Raw genomic sequence first — 19,339 nt, 5'->3', positions numbered from 1 at the left:
ACACGACACTCTCAACTCGACTGTGCAACCCAAAAAAAGGCCAGATGAACTAGTTGACGGCCTCGTTGTGCAAGCTCTGTTGTGTAAATGTACACAACAACAGGTTGCAAGTGAATTGCTTCCTGGAACAGTTTGGAACGTGTGTATTTACACTGTGCACGCAGCAGTAACAACAACATGTTTTGCTTTTCTATATGCAAATATTGTCCATTTGTACGTTCTGAATGTGTACTTAAACGATTTCCTTCCTCTTTGTTTTGTTTTTTTACACTCATATTTCTTCTGCCTTTTCTCCAGTTGTGCATTATTTCTGTTTTGTTGTTCATTCTTTTTTTATTGCGCTTATTTCCTGTCTGCCAATATTTCATGCTTTTATTGTGAAGATCTTTTGTCCCACGTCTAAATGATCAGAGATGACTAAATATTTATATTATTATTCTACAAAATAAGTTCTTCAAAGCTTTTTTTTAAAGATAAAAAAAAACAAAAACCTAAATCAATTTGGAAAAGCATTTTTTAAAGATAATTTTAAGACACAGATGTCCTAATGCATGATCAATATGTTTTAAAGGTTTCCGTCAGGTGTACAGGTTTTGTAAGCAGTTATGTTTCCCTGTATAGAGCTGTCGCTGCAGGCAGAACTCCTCCAGATAAATCAGTGCCAGAGAGGATCAGACGCTCGCGCCTCTGATTGGCTGCGCGCTGCGCTCCAATCACTGCGCTGTAGTGATTCCTCTCTCAGACCTGAGCAGGCGGCTCGTGAAGTTACGGCCCAGTCAATTGTCAAACAGGGAAAACACGAACTAGCTCTCACTACCGGGCGGATTTACATTTACATTTGAGAACAAAAGGGAATAAAAAGCGCTGGAGATCTGGATTAAAGCGACAATACTCCCTCTGAATGGACTCTATCGGTTTGAAACGGCCGATGAGGATTTTTAATGAGAAAAGGACTAACTTCTTTTATTAATATGATTTTAATGTTTGTTTAAAACGTCGCCAGCTTGGGAATTTGAGCAAGGATGACTTCCGCCCCCCTCATGAGGAAGGTGCAGCAGGTGCTGTGCGTCCTGCTGCCGTGTGCTCTCCAGCTCTGCAGCGCGCAGACACAAGGAGGTGGGCTGAAACACACACACACACACACACACACACACACACACATACACACATATACACACTATTCACACACTTTTCTGTCCATAATCATCACTTGTAACACTGAAGTTACCCAGGTAATCCAGCAACACTAACAGTGCACTTTTGACAAATCCCTGTGAACACCTGGATTAGAGCTGCTCTCGACAGCGCGCGCTCTGATGTAGGAAAGACCTGAAAACACCTGTCCTCCTCCTCCTCCTGCCCTCTTCTCTCACAAACACCAGAACCTGTTCCGCACACGCAAAACTTGTTTGCTGTGAGTCACCTGCACCTCTCCCACGACTCTGTGTGTGCTTAACCATGTTTGTCTCAATTGTTTCAAGGTTTTGCGACACAAGAGCCCAACCTTTCACCGCCTGTTGACTCACAATCACAGACGGACCAACAAGTCCTCACCTCTGATAGGCTTAAATCTTTTTTTCCACTGTAGTCAGAGGTGTGAGAAGTGTAGGAGGTATTTGTAGAGGAAATGTACTAAGCTACGTAAAAACGACGTAAAAATATTGTTCTTAAAATAGTGAAATTTAATTAGTAGGCTATTAGAGACCCAAAGTACTGGAGCACAATGCCCCCTATCAGTGTTATTATTTAGCTTTATATATAGTTGAATCTATTTTATTTAATCTAATAATAATAATTCCAATGAGATACAAAATCTATTTTACAAGGGAGTCCTTGCCAAGACAGCAGTATAAAAAGTTTCACATAAAGCAAACAACAGACTAGAACAAGCGGATATGACATCAAACAATAAATGAGCAGCGTTCAGCAATCAAATAATCCTTAATCCTGTTTTAATAACCTTCCATGCTGATAAAATGCTCCATTATATCATCGCAGTAATTTACCATGTCATATGAAACGTACATGCAGCAGTTTGAAGTGAAGCAACATGTAACTGCATGTATACTTTTGGGTAGTTTGTTCTTAAAAATAAAAGTTTAAGCAACGGATCACGTTTTGTTGGAACACTCATGATCACTGTAGTTTTTAAGGTTGCAACTAATGTAAAATCCTATCTTTGCTGTAATCTTACACGTATTCTCTAGATTATTTCTTCTATTGTCTCTAAAATATTTAGAAATGCTTAACACGTTTCCCCAGAGCCCGAGCCAGTCTCTTAAAAACACTGGTTCTGTCTGACTTACAGCCAAAAACGTATTCAGTTTGTATCACATAAGACAAGGAAAATTGTGAAGGGGAAAAAAATCCAACCATAAGTGGGTTCAAAGTGCAACATGTCCCTCTGAGATATAAAAGAGTGTATATAGAAAGTAGCACATGTTGGTTACGTACAGTTCAACTAGGTCAGAACTGTACTCTGCTTGAGTTCAGTACCTGAGGGAAGTGATGTGTTGTCATTTGAATCGTGATGAGACTCCATGACCTTTGACTTCTAGCTGCTGTTGTTGTCACCTGGGTGGAGGTGAGTCGAGTGGCTCTCTGAGTTTGAAGGAAAACAACATGAGATCATCAGCGATTGGGCAGCTGATGCTCAGGTGACACAGCCTCTGGTACCTGAACTACACACTCAAACGACAACAGCAGTGAACAATACAGTTCGATCACATGAGACTGGATTGTTTGGAGGAGGGCGATTCTCCAACGTAATGCGATGTACAAAGTCTATACTAAACTGAGCTAGCTTGGCGTGTACTAAATGTTAGATATAATTCAGTGCTGTGAACCAAACTCAATTTCTTTGTGCATCAAAATGGCGTCCTGATCTTTACAGCACTGGAATGTGTTTTGCAGTAAACAGGTGGCTTTGATGTTAATATGGAAGGTTGGACCTGCACGCTTACCTGTTTGTTTGATCACCTTAAATGAATAGCAGTTAATTGGCCTTTATTTCAAAGTTTGACTAATGACTGTGTTGTTTATTGTCTCATTTGGGCCTTCATTGTGTCCCTTTATATTAAACTCATGAGCCAAACCTCATTTTAGATCCTTGCCGCAGCTAAAAAACAAGGGTGTGATCAAGTAGGTAATGCTTTTTACAGAATCTATTTATATGATCTTTAATAGGTGCAGACGTTACACAAAATTGTACACATCATACATAAACAACCTCTTTAAATTTCCCCTGTATTTTTATAGGTGTGACGTCCAAGTAAGCGACGAGTCAAAAAGCAAATATGCTGCAGCTCCTGTTGCCTTTATTGTGAAGGAGCAGTTCTGCAGAATTTGGAACAAGGGAAAAAAAAACAACCTTCAGGTTCATTTGCACACAACCTCTGCATGTGAACCATGAACCCATCATCGTGAAAAGAAATGTGCTCAGGTGTGTGTCTTTGCGTGCGCGCGCTCGCTCGTCAGGTATGCAGTAATCTCTGAGCGACCTGTGCCAAGTTTCTGTTTACCTCAGTCATCGTCTCAACCGCTTTATTGAGCTTGTTTATCTCCTCCTCCCTCTTTCCTTTTCTCTCTCTCTCTCTCTTTTTTTGAAACCGTGGTAACTGACGAGTGAAAAATAAGAGCTGAACCTGATCCGTGTTGTGTTTTCGTCGTGTGTTCGGTTTCGCTTTAGCGCAGAGGACAATGACAGCTTTCTGGATTGAGTTCATGTGCAGTGTATGATCATTAATGGTGGGATAAGTAGGAAGGCCAACATGCTGAGTTTGTGGACACACAGAGTGCAAAGTGTCAGTGCAGACACATAGAGGCATTTGTGTGTGTGTCAATCTGTGTGTGCATTTACTTTAAACCCTCCACCCCATTCCTTTTCCTCCATCATCCATCTGCCAACAATGAAAGTGCTCCTTTGACAGAGAAAACCCACTCAGCCTGTTGAGATTTTTAGCTTCCACAGCTGCAGCTTGTGCATTGTCTCCAAGGCGGACATACCATTCTGTCACATACTGTACGTGTACATAGTGCACAGAGTGACTGTACTGTATGCATAGTGTGCACACTGCAGCGTGTGGAAGGTTCTTGAAGGCCTCATCAACATCGTGCGCAGATGTTTGCGAGTATTTCCCAACAGGCAATTCAAACGGTGTAAAGTCAACAGCTCAAGTCGTCCACTGATAGCACAGAGCTGCTCTTAACTAAGGTGGGGCAGATAAAGAGCTTCACCCTTGAGCAGCTCATAAACTGGCATCATTTCAGTTGAACTACTTTTAATGAGCAACTCTTTCTCATAAGCACATTAGACTGGAGTCCTTAGACTTAGACTTAGACTTAGACTCAACTTTATTGATCCCCTTGGGATGACTCCCTCTGGGAAATTCCGTCTCCAGCAGCTTATACAGTACAATACAATAGGAAAGAATCAGCACACAGAGGGTAAAAAATAAAGATCAAAATATATATATATCTATCTATATAGATATATATATAAAAAGTACAAAATTAGATAACAAAATATATAAAATATACACTCTTAGAAAATATACAAGTAAACAGTGGGTAATTGACCTGGTATTTAGTTTGATTAAACTAAATTAGGTTATTGCACTGTGGTTGAGAGATTATTGCACATTGACAGATTTTTATTACACATATAATAAATATTACTATTGAATAAAAGAAGATAACTACTATTAACTTTGTGAGGTGAATTAGTGGCTACCGCTTGTGAGAGAGTCTGTCCCTGTTACCTCCTCCCCCTAAGTGAGGAGTTGTACAGCCTGATGGCATGAGGGACAAAGGAGTTCTTCAGTCCTTAAACTCAATGTAACGACTCTGAGATGAAGCAAACTGAGGAAACTAATCTGCACAGATATCTGCTCATATCTGGTGTTTTGGACAGCTAAGATGAAAAGAACAGAGGCTTGAAAACAACGTGTTGGAAAAAAAGCTACAAAGCCACCATTACGGAGTAGTTTCAAACTATACATGAATAGAATATTTTGACAGTGGAGCAGTAACTTCCTGAAGTCTTCAAAGGTCACCTGCCAAGCCAAGAAACAGCGATGCCCATTGCTCACTGTGAAACAGCTCATATCATTTCACATTTTGTTTTCGTACAGACTAAATAAAACAAAATATATTGTGGTAATTGGTAATTAATAAAGGTGCTAAAGGGCTAGTTTTGTTACCCCCAGACAGGGAGAGGCTAGCTGTTTCCTCTTTTTAAAAATCTTTGTGCTAAACTAAGCTAACCTAGCTTGTAGCTAGCTGTAGCTCTTTATACTGTATAGCCTAACGGACTGATATGAGTGTGATATCAACCTTCTTGTCTAACTCTCAACAAACAAGTGAAAAGGTTCGCTTCCAAAAATGTTGTTTGAACACTTACAGGGATTCAACTGGTCATAAAGGACATATAAACAGTTTGTTTTTAACGCATTATGCTCAGATAGGTAATTAGGCATTGATTTGGTGTGTTTGGCAGCCATCTTGGAATAATACATGAAATCTCCCATGCCAGAATAACTAAAGGTTTATGCCTTCTTCACGTTCTTCTGACAATGTTTGAATCATTAGTCTCTGTCTCTCCAGGTCTTTCAAACAGCTTGAAATACAGACGTTAATAATACTTAATCTCGACATGTCCAGCTAACCCTGATGACATCATCAGGTCACATATTTCATTAATAATATTAATTAATACTATGATATCTGCCTAGGAGCGCCCTCTCTCCACTCCAGTAACATTGTAAGGAAATAGTGTTTTGTGTTGTTTAAAAATTACATTTAGAGCAAGGAGGTTCATGGTTCGAATCCCACTTCTTAACCCTTCAACCCGTAATCCAAAGACATGTTCTAAATTGCCCGTAGGTGTGTATGTGAGCATGAAGGGTTGTTTGTCTGTGTGCGTCAGCCCTGTGATTGACTGGCAACCTCTTCAGGGTGTACCCGGCCTCACGACCAATGACACCCCGAACAGGATAAGCGGTATAGATAATGTTGAAACAATATCCAGGTTGTATTTGAGGATCCACAGGTGTTGCTGAGTAAGACATTATGTCTGGAAAGCAAGCCTCCAGCAGCAGAAACCAGAGGAAACAAATTATTTTAACCTTTAATTCAAAGCGTTGGGGTCAGGACTTTTCAAAGCTGATATTTAAACATATCTCTAAATAAAACTCAAATTATCTGCTCTAGTGGCTTTTTGATTGTTGTTTGCTCTAAAGCCATTTCCTGTGAACCCAATGTTCCCAGAAACACAATAAAAAGACTCTTATCAGGACTTTATGGAAGGAGGACATGCTCGTTGCACTCCTCTCTCTCTCTCTCTCTGTGCTTTGACCCCCCTGCTGTACCTGTGGAGTTAATAATCATGAGCCCTTTAATGCCCTTGTTGATCCTGTTGTTCTGCTGGGCTCCATTTTGGCTCTGATGTCAGTGTAAGGAATGTGTTTGTGAGCGTGTTGAGCATAATTCTTCCTGCGTGTGACCTGTGTGTGTGTGCGTGTTGTTGTTTAATTCACATTCCTCAGATCTTATACACAACAAAACAACAACCGACGTAAGGAAGAGATTTTTTGTGTGATCAGATTGATCATGGTTCTGATGGATCGACTGAGATTAGAGGGTTCACTTTACCCAAATAAGAAAAGAAAAAGAAACACATTATAATTAATAGCCACAAAGACAGAGTGCTAATCACTTCAGACAGCTTCCTGCTTTTCACTGTATCATTGGGACTACTGTCAAATCAGGAATTTTCCCTTAACTGGATCTGAGGGGCCCAAACTATGAAAAGAGCCCCCACTGTCTGTGACCATGTGTACAGTACATAAGTGCATGTTTGCGTATTTGTGTAAATAGCACTGAAACCAACAGTGTTGTTTACTTCTCTGTCCTCTCTGCCCTGCCTGCCCTCTCTGCTGCGTCCGTCCAGTCTGACATTTGAATAGCAAAGCAGCCTTCGAGTGACGCTGAATGGCTGAACTCCCACGGAGCATAAACAAGGCCTCGTATGTTTGTCTCAGGGGAAGACGTGCCCCGTACACAACGCTCAGCTTGTTTCACACTGTTACAGTGCATTCATTGATATTGTGCGAGCAGAACACAGCGGCTTGTAGCAAGTGGGATAAAACTGTCTTTATGAAGGCTTACGCGGATCCTTCATGAATTATTTAATCGCATTAGAAGTTTTATTTCTATTACGTGACAACTACAACTACTACAACTACGTGAACATCAGTGGAGGTTTTTCTTTTTGACTTTTTTTGCACCAAAAAAAATTAGAAAGGATAAAGCTGAAGTTATTCTATATTGTTCTTATTGCATGCATCAAAAATGTAGCATTGTGTTAACCTTATAGCAAGCTGCGTGGCTAATCCAGAGAGCATTTGAAGAGCAGAGCAATGCCGAGCAAACATTCATGTCCATTTAGCCAATAAATGGTTAAATCTTTGATGCCCGTGCTCCTGACTAAAGCAACATGCATCAGTCAATCACTTAATATTTAACTGCCTGAAGTATTCAGCCACAATCCCAGTAGACTCTTAATTACAATTACATCTAGATTAAATATAGAGATCTGAAGTCACCTTTGTTTCCCCCGTTTCTTTTAACCTGCTGACTTCTCCATGGACTCACCTCTACTGTCCAGCTGTGACCTTTGGCCCACAAAGGTCAAAGCCTTGCGGAAAATTTGTTTTGTTTAAGGATGCTGAAAGTTTTTCCTTAAACTTCAGTTATAAACATGATGTAAGGCAAACAACACTCTCATGAGAGGCTGTATTTTAAGTCATTAGCATAGTTACTATTGTTAACAGGATGTTGAATCAAGGTTTGCCTTCCTCTGAAACAGGGCCCAGAAGCTGTGCTTTCACTTTGCTCTCTGTAGACTTTTATTTTGAAAAACAGAATCTCCAAAAAGTGGCGTATTCCTTTATCATTAAATAGTACTAAAACGGAAGGAAATAGCCTTGTTTAAGTATGAAGTCTTTAGTATTAAGGCTAAAGTCTAGATTGTATTGGGGGGACTATTTCAAGTGTGGATGAATACACATTTGATAACACAGAGAAAAGAAATGAAAAAAAATCCATGGTTGAACTTTGATTGAGCATACAGACTTATCCTATAGATCTATGTATCAGATCTAAACATACTGACATTAAAGAATAATAAAAATAGTTCACTCTTTGTTTTCCAGTGGTGGTTTGCACCGGCACCCAGAATGTCCTGAGCACAACGGGAAACTCAGAGATCCAGTACAACATGATGAAGGAGATGTACAGCGGCTGCGAGATTGTGATGGGCAACCTTGAGATAACCATGATGGACCACACACGAGACTTTTCCTTCCTGCAGGTGAGTTTTTGATCACACGGAGGCATGACATCAACAAGACGGCAGAATACCCGTACTGTTTTCCCATGACTACGACATAGCATGCGTCACCAGTCGAGACAAGGAGTTAGATCATCACCTTGACGCTAGAAACAGAACAAAAAAGGGTTGTCTTTCACTGTCTGAAGTGGATGATGTCTTTGTCTCAAGGGCAAAATGAGCTCATTAATGTCCCCTTCAAGTCCCGTTGAAATCAATCACTGCACTCAGTCATGGTGACTAACAACACAAGCAATAACACACCTCAGCTGCCAGGCTTTCACTCTTTAAAGCTTACTAGTGAGTAGGGCTTCTACTAGACACTTGTATGTCCTTTAACTTCTCCTCTGCTTGATTTTGAACCCTACAGTCGATCAGAGAGGTGACCGGCTACATCCTATTCGCCGTCAACGAGTTCAGCCGCCTGCCTCTGGACCACCTGCGAGTCATCAGGGGCACCACCTTGTACGAGGACCAGTACGCTTTAGCCGTCATGGTCAACTACCAGAAGGACGGACAGCACGGCCTGCACGAACTGGGCCTGACACACCTCACAGGTAACACAGGAAGTCACCAAGATAGTGTGTTTAAAGTGTGGGAGGCCGGAGTGGAGCAGATAACGACGCGACACTCGTTGGAGCTCCCACGCCCACACAGTGCTGCCACACCTGGAGAGCAGCAGGTTGTCAGAGAGCGGCAGTGTCTCATGTAACTGCCAGTGTAACACGAGCTCCACTACATTATATTGAGTCTGTATGTGCTGTAGTAAACAGTGAATGGCAGAGTTTGATAGCATGAGTCACAGGCATGTCCAGGCACGCCTTGCTAATTCTCCTTCCCCATTTAAAACCTACGTGTGCCGCCCACAGAGATACTGGAGGGAGGAGTCAAGATCATCAAGAATAAGTACCTGAGCTACGCCCTGAAGGTGAACTGGCTGGACATAGTGAAGGATGGAACAGCTGATATTATGATTGAGGGCAATGGTCCTGAAAGTAAGTGGAAAAGTGATAATCACGCAGTAGAATCAATCGCCTCCCATTCTGATGCCTCTGCTGATACTGATATAAAATGTTTATCTTAGTGCCTTGTAACGAAGCATGCGGAGACGTTCCTTGTTGGGGTCCAGGAAATGACACGTGCCAGATCTGTGAGTGACATCACCATCCCTTTATTTCCCAAGCACCAACTCAGCTTTGCAGCACAGTTGTTTCTCCAAGTGCTGTTGTGAAGTTGGTGTTTCTTAACAAAAAGAACCACTGCAATGGTTTTTAAAAATAAACACAGGCCTACTCCCTCCTTCCTTTCAGTGACAAAGACTGTGTGCGCCCTGCAGTGCAATGGCCGATGCTTCGGTAGAAACCCGAGCGAGTGCTGCCACATCGAGTGTGCTGGAGGCTGCACTGGACCGCTGGATACTGACTGCTTTGTGAGTCTGCAGCTTTAATACACCTTCAATGACTGAAGACATTTGGTGTTGTCACAGTAGGAAAGGTGCAGGTGCAATTGTGTCACAATGTCACGGCTTACTGGGAAACTTGAAAGTAACACCTGTACTTCTCCTACTACAAAAAGTCAAAACCACATCTTAGAAAAATGGACATAGACATAAACACTCAAAACGTATCTATAAGCCGTGGTTCTCATTGCTATGATGTTTACAGGCCTGCAGGAACTTCAACAACTCGGGCTCTTGCGTGCCTCTGTGTCCTCGGACCCTCATCTACAACAAGCACACATTCAAACTGGAGCCAAACCCCAACGCCAAGTACCAGTACGGCTCCATCTGTGTGGCCCAGTGCCCAAGTGAGTCCACACACACACACATGCTCATATACACAATGTGAACACTCACAGTTAGGATGCTTTCTAGCTATGTCGTTAATGCAATTTTTATGTCTGCACAACATTTCGTTAGCAGTCAAGTGCCCGTCGCTTCCGCTCATTGCAATCTGAACTGATATGCATTTTTGTGGTTTAGTCAAGTTCAGGTGATTATTTACTTTTTTTTTTACAGCAAACTTTGTGGTGGATGGCAGCTCATGTGTGAGGAACTGCCCCTCTGATAAAATGGAGGTGGAGAAGAACGGATTCAAAATATGTGAACCCTGTGGAGGCCTGTGTCCAAAAGGTATTTAAGACGATTGCTTCAGAATTAATCTAAGACAGGTAACATGGATACAGTATAATCTTTTTTTTAAATTATTTTTTTGGCCCTTAATGCCTTTATTTATAAAGAGGACAGTGGATAGTGTTGGAAACCGGGGAGGAGAGAATGGGTGTTGAGCCAGGGGCAGCCACATTGAGGACTCTTGCCTCTGTACATGGGCTGCCGATTTAACCAACGAGCTAAACCGGGGCCCGAGTATAATCTTTACTTAAGAGAAAAAAGTGAAAGTGAAAGTTTTATACTAATGTACAGAGATACTATCAAAAATGTATCAATCATTCACTCATGGATTAGTTTGTTAGCAGCATAATGTAAAGCTGGTCGAGCTCGAGCTGATTTATTGCAAGGTTGGGTAGATAGATTTGACTTAGTTAGATTTGACTTAGTTTGTCTGTAAAATCTTTTGCTGTCACATAAATTAATTAGAGTCCCTCTTTATTTTCCTCCCAGCTTGTCATGGCACAGGAAGTTCGACCAGACAGACGGTCGATGCTCTGAACATCGACAGTTTCATAAACTGCACGAAGATCCAGGGCAGTCTGCACTTCCTGGTGACCGGGATCACAGGGTAAACAAGACTCAAAAGACCTCATAATGGCTGCCGTTAGTTATTCAAAGATAAACAGAGTTATTTTAGTTTTTTCATGTGTGCTTTATGGAACCTGTTTGCATAGGGCTTTAGTTTTTTCCTGTTTTTTCCCTTCAAAGTGATGATTACAACAGCGTACCAGCCCTCGATCCGGAAAAACTGAAAATCTTCAACACTGTGAGGGAGATTACAGGTGTGTGTGTGTGTGTGTGTGTGTGTTTTTGTTCATCACGTCACAGTGTTTGTAGTCTGGTTCCGGCATGTGAAACACAATGTCTCTCTTTTCAGACATCCTCAGTATTCAGTCGTGGCCAAAAAACATGTCCGACCTGTCAGTCTTCTCCAACCTCCAAACAATTCAGGGCAGAACGCTTTACAAGTGAGCTGTTGTTTTTCTCTCCCTTGTTTACTGTTTTTGTGTCTCTAGTCGACCATCATGTTGTTAACTGTTATTTAATCTGTACTGGTATGAATCTGATCGTCTGTGTCTCGCATCTCTTTCTTCCATTGTTGTACGTCATTTCTCCCCATTTAGAGGAGTGATCTCAAGAAGGTACAGTAAATATTTCACATGCCTGCCTGTATGCGCCTGTTCATCGCAGTGAAACAATAATTTCTAATGTTTTAGATATTATTATTCTTCATTATTCATACAGGGCATATTTAAAGCAGGGATTGGGTGATTGAATTGGTGGTGGGCACCAGACTGCAATGATTTCGAGCGGTTTTCTTGCATGCTCTTTCTGATGAAAACTGAATGTTTCTTTGCTGCAAAATCTGTGTTTGGGTAATATTTAAGGAAGCAAAGAAATGGCAAAAGATTTAAAGTCTCATTAGCAACTGGGAGTATGTTTACAGGAAGTAATTACAAGGTGGACCATTTAAACATGTAACAATTTTATTGTTTATATTATATTTTATAGCCCTATAATTTACAATTAGGGTCAAACATATATAGTTTAGTAATGCTTAATTTATGCAAGACTTATGATGATTAAATATGTGAATTAAATGGTCAAATCGCCATCACTATATGTGATTAGTTCACACTTGAATTAGATCATGAGTTAAGCAATTATATTTTACAGTAACTTTGTACACTTTGATACACGAAGCCTTACCTTTGTGTTTGCTCTGTCTCTCTAAAACAACCACTGCTCTTATATAAATATCAAGTTTTTTTAATCAAACTGGAAGTCAGATGTACATGAATGTATATACATAAATATACTTTTATCTGACTGAAATCCAGCTAACTTTACGCCTATTAATCAATACACGAAGTAATCACGTGATGATCTATCACGTGTGAACTCATCACATAAACCAATAGTGACTTGATTAAATGTTAATCATTAGCAACAGGAATCAATGACACATCCTGCATTGATTCACGCATCATGAGTCATGCGATAGTTAGCATTACTAAAGTATAATATTTGTAGCCTTATTGTAAAGTGTTACATTTTTAAGGTTCACAAACTGATCAGGAAATGCAAGAGCCCACTTCATATAGGTCTTTTAGACAAATCAAGTTAATTGACTGTGAAATCCAGACACTACAATTTAGGCCTTTTTCTGATTAGTTTGTGTTCTCTCATTGATTTGAATAAAAAAAAGTGCTGGTGAGCAACTAGAAACCCCTGAATCAGTGAGTCTTAAAAATACATAAATAATGGATATCATGTCTTTAAAACAGGAAAACTTCTCCAAGATTTCCATTCATTTTAAAGTGAAAAACGTATTAAATTCTAGTTATTGAACCCTTTCTTTGCTTTCATATAAACACATGACATCACATAATTGTCAAGCATGTATTTCTAACACAATATTTATTCCTTGCTTTTTATTTTAGAGGCTACTCTCTTCTGGTGATGAAGATCCCCTCTTTGACTTCGCTGGGGTTACGCTCGCTGAAGAAAATAAATGACGGCAGCGTCTATATCACAGGAAACAAGAAACTCTGCTACCATGACACTGTCAACTGGACGCGCATCTTGAGCAGCGGCTCCCGTCCTCAGCGACGGCAGAAGCACATCGACATCAAGTTGAACAGACCTGGAGATCAGTGTGGTGAGTGAGTGAGGGAGGATCCGTTTTAACCAGCTAAGCTTGTTACTGTCGATGATGATACAGTTTGGTTTTGGTGTTTGTAGTTAATGAGGGCCACGTGTGCGACCTCCTGTGCTCCTCTGATGGCTGCTGGGGCCCTGGTCCAAACCAGTGTGTGTCCTGTAAGAAGTACAGCAGGGGAGGAACGTGCGTGCCAGACTGCATGTTCTTAACCGGGTGAGTCTTCACAAAATAACTTGTAACCTGAATAACCAAATTACCAGTGTTTGCCTTAATGCGAGTCATGTTTGCTGTGGCCAGGCTGTCCCAAGTGTTTCAATGTTATCAGCATTCTGTCCAAAGAAAATAACTTTGTTTCCTTGATTGCAGAGAGAGGCGGGAGTTTGCCACTCGGTCAGGGGAGTGTATGCCGTGCCACCCTGAGTGTAAGGTCCAGGAGGGGAAGCAGACCTGCACAGGCCCAGTACGATTTTCTTGATTCTCTTACTTTTCTCTTTGTGCATGCTGCTGCCATCTACTGGCAATTCCATGACATAATCATATTGCTATTAGCTGTGAACTATTTCTTTCTCGTTGTGATGTTCTGTCTTCTTTGCCTTTGTCTGTCCCTGCTTCTTTTCAGGGAGCAGATCAGTGTGTCGCATGTGCCCGGCTGCAGGACGGTCCTCACTGCGTCACCTTGTGTCCCGAGGGCGTCATGGGAGGGGAGGAAGTCATCTTTAAGTACCCCAACAAGCAAGGTCGCTGTGAACCGTGCCACCTCAACTGTACCCAAGGGTAGGAAATGAGTAGATCTCTCTCTCACACACTCTGTAGTCATACAGAGGTTTTTGTTTATTTCAAATCTATGTCTTTTCTGTGTTTGATGTTTAGGTGCCATGGTCCTGGAATTGGAGATTGCGTTGGGTCAGCTCCCTACATTTCTGGGTAAGGTGATCAATTCATGGTGACATTCAAAATACTTCAGACATTTTGATATAGCATCATGCACTGACAATATGACGCCTCTTCTCCCTCATCAGACAAGCAACCACAGCCATCGTACTCGGAGTGATTGCCCTCCTCTTCGCTTCATTCTCTATTTTCGTGCTGACTGTTCTCTACCGCCGAGGTCTCGCCATTCGTCGCAAGCGAGCCATGAGGAGATACATGGAGAGCGGAGAGGTCAGTCAGAGTCTGTTGTTTGCATAATAACGCTTCAAATCTGTTACATTGGTTTAATATAATCTCTCCGTGTCTGCAGAGTTTCGAGCCTCTCGATCCTGGAGAGAAAGGAGCTAAAGTTCACGTTAGGATCCTAAAGCCCACAGAGCTTCGTAAGATCAAACTGCTGGGTACCGGTGTGTTTGGACAAGTCCACAAGGTAACAGTGACTGTAGTGGTTGTCTATACGCTCCTCACCTTGCACTTTTAACATTCATTTAATAAGTTATGAATCTATATATTACCTCACAGGGCATTTGGATTCCTGAGCGCGATACAGTGAAGCTTCCTGTGGCAATAAAGACGATTCATGACCGCACTGGACGGCAGACCTTCCATGAGCTGACAGATGTAAGAAAACACAACTTAAAAGGAAAGGATCCTTTCTGTATCAAAAGCCCTCTGATGGGTTGACATTTCTTAAAAAACCCTTAATGACTGAACTTGATGTTTGCTGCAGCACATGATGATGATGGGAAGCTTGGACCACGTGAATGTTGTCAGGACCCTGGGTATCTGTCCTGGTGCGAGCCTGCAGTTGGTCACACAGCTCAGCAGTCAGGGCTCCCTGCTGGAGCACGTCAAGAACTGCAAGAACAAACTCAGCCCGCAGAGGCTCCTCAACTGGTGTGTTCAGATTGCAAAGGTAAAGGACCAATCTTTTGTTGGTTTGTTAAGATATTTGCATACTGTTAGGTCAATTCTACCTACAGCCCAAGCATTTTAAAGCATATTTCTCCTTTTTCATCAGGGTATGTATTATCTTGAGGAGAACAGAGTGGTCCACAGGAACCTGGCCGCAAGAAATGTGCTCCTGAAGAATAATTACACGGCACAGATCTCAGACTACGGCATCGCAGACCTACTTTACCCTGATGACAAGAAGTACTTTTATAATGAGATCAAGGTCCGTAGCCTGGCAGAAAGATATGATAAAGCAGTAAAATGATCAAAGTTCATTAACTTTTGACATGAATTTATGTTGCACACTGTGAGACATTGCTCCTGTTTTCTCAAAATCACAGACTACTGAAGTATTTAACAGAAACATTTTCTGTTTGTCTTTAGGCACCCATCAAATGGATGGCCTTAGAGAGCATTTTGTTTCGCAGATACACACATCAAAGCGATGTCTGGAGTTATGGTGAGTTGTAATTCACCTTTGACTTCCCAGATTTGGTTAATGTTGAGTGTTAATGAAAACTGTATTAGAGATGTGGATGGTTTAGCTGTTCCAGTGGTGCCGTTTCATGCCAATCTAAATCTGACACCATCATTTAGGTGTGACCGTATGGGAGATGATGTCCTACGGCGCAGAGCCATACACTACGATGCGTCCGCTGGAAGTTCCTGATCTGCTGGAAAAGGGCGAGCGTCTGTCCCAGCCTCAGATATGCACCATTGATGTTTACATGGTCATGGTCAAGTGTAAGTGCCTGTATATTCCTGTTTGGTCTGAACAAAATAAATAACTACAATATGAATATATATACTTTTTAGCCATGCAAACAGTTACTTTCGGGATGGCAATGTTGGTCTGGCTGCATGTCCGACACAGTCTCAACACTGAAATATCTCAAGAACTTTTGAATTGACTGCCATTAAATTTGTAATTTGTTTGCTTTATGGCCAAATACCTTCAAAATTAACACTATCCCCATAATCCTCAGGTGTACGTTGGGCAAAACGTAAAACTAAGATGGTGTATGTAGTGTAAACATTATAGCTGTTTGGCACCGGCATGTAGTCTCTGTGATAAAATTAGCATGGTGATGTTAGCTCTTAGATCAAAGAAGGAAAAGAAGCGATTCAAAGAGCTGCTAGCATGGCTGTAGACCCTTAGTTGTTTTGGATTTAATTTCAACAACTAGATTGAATTGATTGGCAAACTTTGTCCCTATTTTTTAACTTCCAGGTTGGATGATTGATGAGAATGTCCGTCCAACATTCAAAGAGCTGGCGAATGAATTTACTAGAATGGCCAGAGATCCACCTCGCTACCTGGTGATCAAAGTAAGACGAACTGTGTTCATCAGTAGCTACGTGATTTGCCTATTATTCTACTGCGGACAATAACAATCTTCAAGTAATGGCGTATGATACACTAATCCATGTCTAACCTCTGTCCACCAGGAGGACTGCCAACAGGACTCTCCCCCGGATGAAATCGCCCAGCGGAGTGCAGACCACCTGGATGACCTGGAGGATGTAGACATGGAGCTGGTGGTCCAGGAGGAGGACGTGGTAGATGGTTTGACTCCAGCCCCCCACTACCTGTCTCAGTCCAGGAGCCTCAGTCGCCTCTCCAGGATGGACACTCACAGAGTAAGAGACAGACTTTTCCGGCTGGTTTGTTTATGAAAAGGTCTTTTCTGTCACCTCCTGTGTCTTAACCTGACAGCTGTTTTTTTTGTGAAGGTGGTTCTTCCTTCTTCAAATGTGGCTGGATACCTGCCTATGACCCCAGGAGTTGAAAACCAAGGACAGGTAGCTAAAAAAGGCTTTTTGGCGCGGTGTCATTGTTGAATGTGCGGTGTCTATTAGTGAGTATACCATAAAATACCTCTAATTTTACTTATTCAATTCTGTCCGTGTTGTCTTGTGCAGGCCGTTTGGCAGTCACGCTCTCGACTAAACTCAGCCCGCACTGTGTCTGAGAGCTCGGAGGGCTGCGGCACAGCAGTGGAGCTGGAGATGAGTGAGGACTTTTCTCTGGCAGGCAGCCTGAAAAGACGACGTCACCGTGAGGACAGTGCCTACATGTCGCAGAGGGACAGCTTGTCCGGCGGGCCACCAGAGACTCCATCACCGGAGATGGAGGAAGAGGACCAAAATGGATACGTTCTTCCTGGAGAGAGCCCAGAGAGAGGTGATAGCATCATTCAAATACATATATGGCCAATTAACGTAGCCTGAACAATCTTTCCGGGAAAATGGGTGACAGCCCGAGTGCCTGGCTTGTCACAACCAGCGTTACTGGAAATTAATACAAAACTGCCAAGCTGATGCAATTTTTTTCATAGTCCCAACTGCTGCTTGTAATATGTAAACTATTGGAACCTCACTTTGCCCTTTTTTCTTTGTATTTTCAGATACCCTACTTTCCTCATCTCGAGCCATTATTGGTAGGATGGGCAAGTCTCACTCCTCAGGCCTGTTGGATGACCCGGATGATGAAGAATACGAGTATATGAACAAGCAGACGTGCATAACCTCTGTCTCGCCCAGGCACAACAGCAACTGGCTGAAGCCAAACAAAATACGCACCTCCTCCATGTCGTCACAAGCAACAGCATGCTCAGCTGATACTATAGCATCTGTGGAGGTCAGGGGAGGTCACAAAGGAATCAATCACAACTCAGATTCAGAGCAGCAGGACTTGAATGAAGTCGAATATGAATACATGGACATCAGGGGTAGCGAAAAAGATGAAAGCGCTCCAGCACATGACCCTCCTCCTCCGCCTGTAACACCAGCAAGGACGGGCAGAGAGGTGGAGGAGGAGGACAAAGAGGAGGATGAATATGTGGAGGACAGTAACTATCATTACACAAACAGGCAGCCAAAGCTGCGGCAAGCTCTTCAAGACAGGGAGGAGCTGAAGATGCAGGAAAGAGACGAGGGAGAGGCGTATGAGTATGAGGACATGGACTGCTTTGCTGCCGTGCTGCCAGGAGATGCAGTGGAGTACCAGAACATGCAGAGAGAAGTAGAGGAGGCAGGAAGGGGCACAGAGTCACGTCGATCCGGGTTTGAACCCTATGTCAAAGTCCGAGCCGGAGTTGGGGTAGGGGAACCTGCAAATGGGGACCGATCTTTTGACAATCCAGACTACTGGCACAGCAGGATGTTCCTGAAGCCTGAAGCAGTGCCTACATGAAGAACATTTTAAATCTCATAAACTTTCCTCTGAGATGTATTCATGAAGGACCCAAAACAGGAAATGCAATCAGAAGCCACGTTTTTAAAGTTAGCCTTTGACAGATTAAAAAAAAACATTTTTTAAATTGATTTGTTTTTTTACAGGCTGACATGTTTGTATGGGCATTTTCAGGAATAATAGCACTGTGTTGAAAAACACTAACAGAAACAAACAGATAACAAGCTAGATTCTTCTGTTTACATTTTGAAATAAACAAAGTTTGTTTTTGTGAACAAATGTATATTTTTTTTTTATTTTGACTTCTATGTCTTGAGACCTCTTTTCTCTTTTAATTATGTTATATGAAATGCATTTTCTACACAATAAAAAAGTATTTTGAATAGCTATTTTGGAGTACCGACTGTTTAATTTGATTTTGTCAGTAAAGCTGGAGATGCTGAAGGTCAAAGAAGAAAAAGAAGAAGATGCTGAAGGCTCTGGACCTGGAGAAAGCTGAGGTGGCTAGGGCATCTGATTAGGTTGCCTCCTGGGCACCTCCCTTTGAAGTTTTCATCATCTGGGTTAAGGTGCCTGCTGCCACTACCAACCGACCCCAGGTGAGCAGATGACAATTCAAGATGGACAGTTAAGAAACATTAGTTTTCATCGGGGGATGGAGTTTGTTCAGTTACCATGGAGCATTTTTTTTCCAGTTCTCTGTCCCCTTATGAAGTCTGAGAAGCCTCTTTCACACATGCACGACTGACATTTTCCTGACAATTTCAGGACCGTCTGACCCTGACATTACCCAGAGTTGCTAATGAAAGTTGTGGGCTTTCCTTTCAAAGTATAGACATGTTGCTAGAAATTGAAAAGTAAAAAGGATGGTTTGTTTAAATTCACTCCTAACATAGTTGCTACTGCGGGGCTAAATAGCATATAGGCCTATCAAAGGGGCGGAGGAAAAATTAGCTATGTATCAACCGCATCGATTTTAAAGAGGCTACCAATCACTTACCGGACACACGTGGAGGCTTCATTACTTTTTTCTTT

The 19,339-nt window shown here is 42.0% G+C and overlaps 1 protein-coding gene across 1 annotated transcript; it reads left to right on the top strand.

Moving 5' to 3' along the window:
* The first annotated feature begins 781 nt into the window (after nt 1-781).
* On the top strand, nt 782-18,693 carry erbb3a (erb-b2 receptor tyrosine kinase 3a). The gene is made up of 29 exons (XM_069677555.1): nt 782-1,116; nt 8,214-8,371; nt 8,760-8,946; nt 9,259-9,384; nt 9,474-9,539; nt 9,700-9,818; nt 10,054-10,195; nt 10,407-10,520; nt 11,010-11,127; nt 11,268-11,341; nt 11,437-11,527; nt 11,684-11,701; nt 13,004-13,221; nt 13,305-13,437; nt 13,591-13,684; nt 13,844-13,998; nt 14,095-14,148; nt 14,244-14,385; nt 14,465-14,584; nt 14,677-14,775; nt 14,885-15,070; nt 15,176-15,331; nt 15,493-15,568; nt 15,706-15,852; nt 16,340-16,437; nt 16,558-16,749; nt 16,843-16,911; nt 17,032-17,293; nt 17,517-18,693. Exons 1-29 carry the CDS (start codon nt 1,023-1,025, stop codon nt 18,302-18,304), a joined length of 4,296 nt encoding a protein of 1,431 aa, XP_069533656.1. The 5' UTR covers nt 782-1,022; the 3' UTR covers nt 18,305-18,693.
* The last annotated feature ends 646 nt before the right edge of the window (nt 18,694-19,339 follow it).

Source organism: Semicossyphus pulcher, unplaced genomic scaffold (assembly GCF_022749685.1).
Source record: "Semicossyphus pulcher isolate SPU_LCO1_2020_fin unplaced genomic scaffold, fSemPul1.0.p SCAF_3, whole genome shotgun sequence".
Taxonomy (NCBI): domain Eukaryota; kingdom Metazoa; phylum Chordata; class Actinopteri; order Labriformes; family Labridae; genus Semicossyphus; species Semicossyphus pulcher.
This window is presented reverse-complemented; position numbering and strand designations above follow the sequence as displayed.